Source organism: Bison bison, unplaced genomic scaffold (genome assembly GCF_000754665.1).
Source record: "Bison bison bison isolate TAMUID 2011002044 unplaced genomic scaffold, Bison_UMD1.0 scf7180017864495, whole genome shotgun sequence".
NCBI classification, from domain to species: domain Eukaryota; kingdom Metazoa; phylum Chordata; class Mammalia; order Artiodactyla; family Bovidae; genus Bison; species Bison bison.
This window is the reverse complement of record NW_011495054.1, coordinates 12,706,598-12,712,217: the sequence shown is the minus strand read 5'-3', so window position 1 is coordinate 12,712,217 and position 5,620 is coordinate 12,706,598. Positions and strand designations below refer to the sequence as shown.

The 5,620-nt window shown below is 56.5% G+C and overlaps 1 protein-coding gene across 1 annotated transcript in view; it reads right to left on the bottom strand.

The window, feature by feature from the left end:
* Positions 1–5,620, bottom strand: part of LOC104980140 (SEC14-like protein 2) — a 20,690-nt gene that overhangs the window by 7,039 nt on the left and 8,031 nt on the right. Inside the window, exons 6-10 of the mRNA XM_010828764.1 lie at positions 5,447–5,545; positions 4,955–5,038; positions 937–1,043; positions 710–849; positions 393–562 (exon numbers count right to left, since the gene is read on the bottom strand). Coding sequence (XP_010827066.1) covers positions 393–562; positions 710–849; positions 937–1,043; positions 4,955–5,038; positions 5,447–5,545 — 600 coding nt within the window. The remainder of the gene's footprint in view (positions 1–392; positions 563–709; positions 850–936; positions 1,044–4,954; positions 5,039–5,446; positions 5,546–5,620) is intronic.

Below are 5,620 nucleotides of genomic sequence, written 5' to 3'. Positions count from 1 at the left end.
GAGTCAGGGCGGGGTTCTCCTCCCCCTGTGATCCCTGCCCCTGCCCAGCCTGTTCTGCCTCTCTGATGTCTGGGGAAGGGGCATCCCCCGGAAACGTCTGATAGCGGCAGTCACAGCCCAGGGAGACCTGGAACCAGAGAGCAGGTGTTCTGAACCCTTGCAAGCACCCAGCACTGTGACTCACCTTTACCTGGGAGCATCAGGTCAGAGTCCTACCCTGCTGTTAACCAGCTGGGTCACCTTGAGCCTGCCCTCTCACCCCTCCATCCTAGCAAGAGAGGGTGGAACTGATGGCATTCTGCTTCTAGAGCTAACCATCTGTGAGCTGAAATCCAGGGAGAAAGAGGGACCTCACAGGCAGACAGCTAGAGCAGGGGCTTTGAGGGACTCACAGATGCCAGGATCGCTGCAGGTGAGGCTCCCATCTTCGGGCACAAGGTGGGCGTTGTACCTCTGGCTGGGCAGCACCTCCCTCATCTCCCCGGCCCGCTGCCGCTCCCCCACCTTAGTCTTCAGGAAAATCCCAAAACCGATGTCCGAACCGTCCGACATGAACTGCCACCTGCAGGGGACAACCACCCACTCAGACATGACTCCATCTGCACGTGCCCTCTCTAGGGTCCTGTCACCAAGGCTTCTCCCACCCCAGCCCTCCGACCGCCACCTAGGGCGGCAAGCTCCGGTCTCCTGGGAGGGTCCAGGACCTTACCTGAGGACACAGCCCGGGAAGAGGATCTCATACTCCACTTGGTGGGAGGAGCCCCGGGAAATCTGCACGCTGTGCTCATACTGCTGCTTCACCTGGTCCCGCACGTAATACTTCCTGGGGATGTCACCCCCGTAGTTGATCTAGAAGTGGGGCACGGAATGAGCTGGAACAAGCACTGGAGCCAGGGATTCCCTGGTCACCTCCAGTCCCCCTGGGGAAGCCCATACCTTGGATTTACATTTGGGGTTTCCATCAGGGTCAGTCATGGTGCCCCCATACTCCACAGGCAACTGGTCAGGGCTGATATATTTCAGCAAAACCTCCTTCCAGTTTGCTGGCAGGAGAGGGAAGGAAGGAGAAAAAAAAAAAGGATCAGCACTAGGCAGGATTTCATCACAGCCCAGGCAGTCTACACACAAGAGGCAGAACAGAACCCGTCCACCCCCGCACACCGAACACGGGCCCTGGGAGCACAGGACGTGCACACAGCTCTTCAGGGGGTTCGAGATGGGCCATCACCCAGAGGACTGCCCTATGCTGTACCAGGAAACAAGAGCAGAGTCATGTCCCCATGGCCTCTGGCCAGCTGGTCAACCTGAGGCAAGCCACTTTGCTCTGAGCCTAGGTCCCCCTGCTGCCTTGCAAGATCATGGTGGGAGGGAAGTGAACTAAGCACTTGAGGAGGTGTTTGTCCTAAACTGTAAAGTGCCCTATCCTTAGGAGAGTGTATCATCACTCCCAGGAAAGGGATACAAACGTCTGAAGTGCAAGCAGGAAGGAACAAAGGAAAGGGCATTCCATGCAGAGGGCACGGCACGTGCGTCAGGCAGGAGGGCCTGAGTCAACGCGCTCTGCCCTGGTTAGACCGACGTGAGGGCCCGACCGGGGGTCTCGTCCCCCATCACCCTCTGTGCTCAATCATGACTGAATGAACGCGTCACTGTAGACTAACCTCTTAAGCGAGGTCCCTTGGCTTTACCCCCAGGCACACTTTCACTTCTGCTCTTGTTTAGGCTGTCTGGCAACCGGTGATTTGGGGTGTTTTTTTTTTCTCTTATTTTAGTAATCAAACCCTTTCCTGGTAGGAGAGGTGGCCTCAGGTGCAACTAAGGCTGAGATCCACTTCTCTGCCATTTCAGATTCCTAAACGAGTGTCAGCCAGAGGACAGTGTCTTGATCCTGGGAACCTCTCCGTGCTGACTACAGACACCAGACACAGGCAGCAGCTCCGAGTCACAGGGTACCTGCAGCATCCTGTGTGGCCGGTGCGGCCTGGAAACTCACGAGCACAGTCCGGGGGCTCCCAGCCGCAGGGATCTAAAGACCTGCGACTAAGCGACTCCAGGGCCCTGTGCCCGGCCTCGGGGTGCCCGGTCTTGTGGTGCCCGGTCTCGGGGTGCTTCCATCTGTGCTAAGCTGCAGCCCGGGGCGAATTTCTGCCTCCTCTCTGTTGAAGATCTGTGCCTTCCCAGCCCAAGGCAGGTTTGGCTGAAAGGGTTTCAGGTGTGGGTGGGAACATACTGAACCTCCTCCGCAGCCGCTGCCAGGAACCAGAGCAGGGCTCACGCACGTGGTGGGCGGCAGCCACAGAAGAGCCAAAACTCATCAAGAGCCTTTCGCTCAGACTTTTTCTTCCCCCAGCTCAGCTGGAGGGTTGGAATCCGGCCAGGAGCATTCTTCCCATCTTACAGACAGGAACTGAGGCAATAAGGACAGCACTCGTTGCGCCAGAGCCAGCACCAACAGCCAGAGGTCCTGTGCCCTCCAGACTGCTCCGCGCCACACCCAGGCCTCAGCACGTTTGCAAAACCTCTGCGTTCAATGTGGTGCCTGAAGGTGAGCATTCAGAAGCCTTCACAATTAATTCCCTTTCCTCCCCCTCAAGTTCAACTCCGGAGAAGGCAATGGTAACCCACTCCAGTACACTTGTATGGAAAAATCCCATGGACGGAGGAGCCTGGTAGGCTGCAGTCCATGGGGTCGCCAAGCGTCGGACATGACTGAGCGACTTTCACTTTTCACTTTCTTGCACTGGAGAAGGAAATGGCAACCCACTCCAATGTTCTTGCCTGGAGAATCCCAGGGACAGCGGAGCCTGGTGGGCTGCCATCTATGGGGTCGCATAGAGTTGGACACAACTGACGCGCCTTAGCAGCAGCAGCAGCAAATTCAACTCCACAGGTGGCCTTAAGCCACCCATGAAGCCAATCTACTTTTCTAGGCTTTTCTCCCACCCCTCCACGTCATGCTCCAGCCAGACTCGCCCCCTGCTTGTCCCTGGCTGCCTTGATTCCCAAGCATCTTCCCTCTTGGCTTTCCCTTGGCCCGACGTCCACCGGCTTCCCCGCCAACCACTTCTCCCTCTCCCTGGCGGGCGCCTCTTTCTCCGCCTGCCCTCGAGCCTGGATATCCCCCACGCGTCAGCCTCTGTTCTGTGGGCGACTAGTCTCATCTCCTTCTCAAGGTCTCATCTGCCTTTGTCTTTGTTGTTCTTCCATCGCTATGTCGTGTCCAACTCTTTGCAACCCCGTGGACTGCCGCACACCCGGCTTCCCTGTCCTCCACCATCTCCCAGAGTTTGCTCAGATTCATGTCCATTGAGTCAGTGATGCTATTTAACCATCTCATCACTTTTACCCTGCCTTCTTTTGACTTCAATCTTTCCCAGCATCAGGGTCTTTTCCAATGAGTCAGCTCTTCGGATCAGATGGCCAGAGTACTAGAGCTTCAGCATCAGTCTTTCCAGTGAATATTCAGGGTTGATTTCCTTCAGGGTTGACCCTCTTTCTGAAAAGTCCCAGAACTCCTAACTGGAGTCTGTCCCTAAGCTTTAGGCCCAGGCCTCCCCAACATCTGTACATCTCACAGTCTCCTCAAATTCAACCTGGAGCTTTTTCTTCTGGTTGTGTTATTCCCCAGTGGAAGTGAATGCAATGCTCGGTCACTCGTGCCAGACCCCAGGGAGCCATTCTAGATTTATCTTTCTCCCTTCCTACCTCCAGCCAATTGAGTTCCGCCTCCTACCAAGTCTGAAATCCATCCTCTCCTCTCTGTCCCTACCGTCCCCAGCCCTGCTCAGCCTTTCAACTCCAGGCGTGTGGACTTTGGCTGTGGTGTGCAAAAATGGTATCTTGTTCCTCACAATCAACAGAGAATCAGATCTTGGCACCTACCCTGCCCCCCGATTAGAACTCCTCTCCAGTGCCCAGGAGCCTGCCAGAGTCAGTGCCAGTGCCCTGGGTTCTCTGCCATCCAGCTCCTGGCACCCGGCTCCCTTCCCATATCATCTCTTGCCACACCCTGCAGTGCACGCTACAGCCACCTTTGCCACCGTGTGCAAAGTCTTTGCTAAGCGCCCTTCTCTCTGCCCAACGGCTTGCTGCCTCGCTTTATCCAGCCGCCCGACTCACTCTATAGCTCGTAGCTGAGGGAGGCATCGCCCCTACCCAGGCTGGGCAGGCTGAGTGCCCCATTCAGTATTCCCATGGGCTCTTCCCTTTTACATGTAACGTCACACACTGCTGTGGTTTTACCCAGGTGGCTCAGTGGTAAAGAATCCACCTGCCAATGCCGGAAACGCAGAAGATGTGGGTTCGATCCCTGGGTTGGGAAGATCCCCTGGACAAGGAAGTGGCAACCCACTCCAGTATTCTTGCCTGGAGAATACCATGGACAGAGGAGCCTGGTGGGCTGCGGTTCATGGGGTCTCACAGAGTCGGACGCGATTGAGCACACACGCATACTCACGCTTGATACAGCTGTTTGTGTCTCCCTTTCCCGAGAGGCCACCAGCTCTTTAAGGGACTCTGTCTTCCCTCTGTGGCCTTGACACCTATTGAGTTCAGGGCCGGGCGCACAGCAGGAGCCTGTGCAACGCGGCTGGCTCTGCTCCTGGGACCCCCTGCTCTGCTCCTGGGACCCCCTGCTCGGCCGCGTCCAGGGCCTCTTCTGGCTTGTGTCCCAGCTTTCTCTTAAAGGGCCCTGTCCTGCTTTATTGCAAGCTCACTGAGAATGAGGGCTGCCATTTCATTCACCTTTGATTTTCCCCAGAGTGTTACAGGAAGAGTTCTCATGAAAACAAAGAGGAAGGAGCCCCTTGCTGGGGCCCAGTCTGCTTCCGGGGTGCCACTGCGCCCCAACCAGAAGAGGGAGCCTTGGCCCTGGCGGCTCGGGCCTTCCCTATGACGCCATTCCCCGTGGCGGTGCTGCCACGCAGCCATGGTTCAGAGAGAATGGGCTACTCACCTCCCAAGACCTGGATCTTCTTACGAGTGTCCTCACTCAGGAAGGGTTTGACGAGGTTGTAGGCCACAGGGAACAGCTTGGGGGCTACAATAGAGACCAGGGCATGTGAGCCCCAGAGCATCCCTAACCATTGCCACGTGAGGACCCCCTGCATCCCTAACCATGTCCATCACGGCCTCCAGCATCGGGCCACACGCTCCCGGGACCATGGAGCCCACGTAGGCAGCCTGTGTGAAGTTCAGCTGGCCTATCTGTACGGGTGGAATGCTCCAACTTCCTCACCAGGCTGGGAGGCTCCAAGGAGGTAAATGCTAAAAGCCATGCGAATTATGAAGCCGTCTGTGTAGTCACAGGTCAGTCTTTGGAACGTGTCCCAAGACCGCCACCCTGACCTTTGGCTCATTCTATGTTTATTCTCCCCCGAATTTGTCCCAGGAACATTTTCAGCCCCTCCTTCCCATTTGGCTTCATCACAGGTAGTTCCCAACTTACCTTTAACGATAAAAAGACGCTTCAGCGTTTCGGGATAATTTTCCTCAAACATGCAAAGAAACTGTGGAAAGAATTCAGCGGGCTCAGAACTGCGCCAAGGAGAGAGGCTCTGCTTCCTCCCGCCTCCCCCACCCCACAGGGCCTCCGAGCACCCCCATCTCTCACCCTCCCACC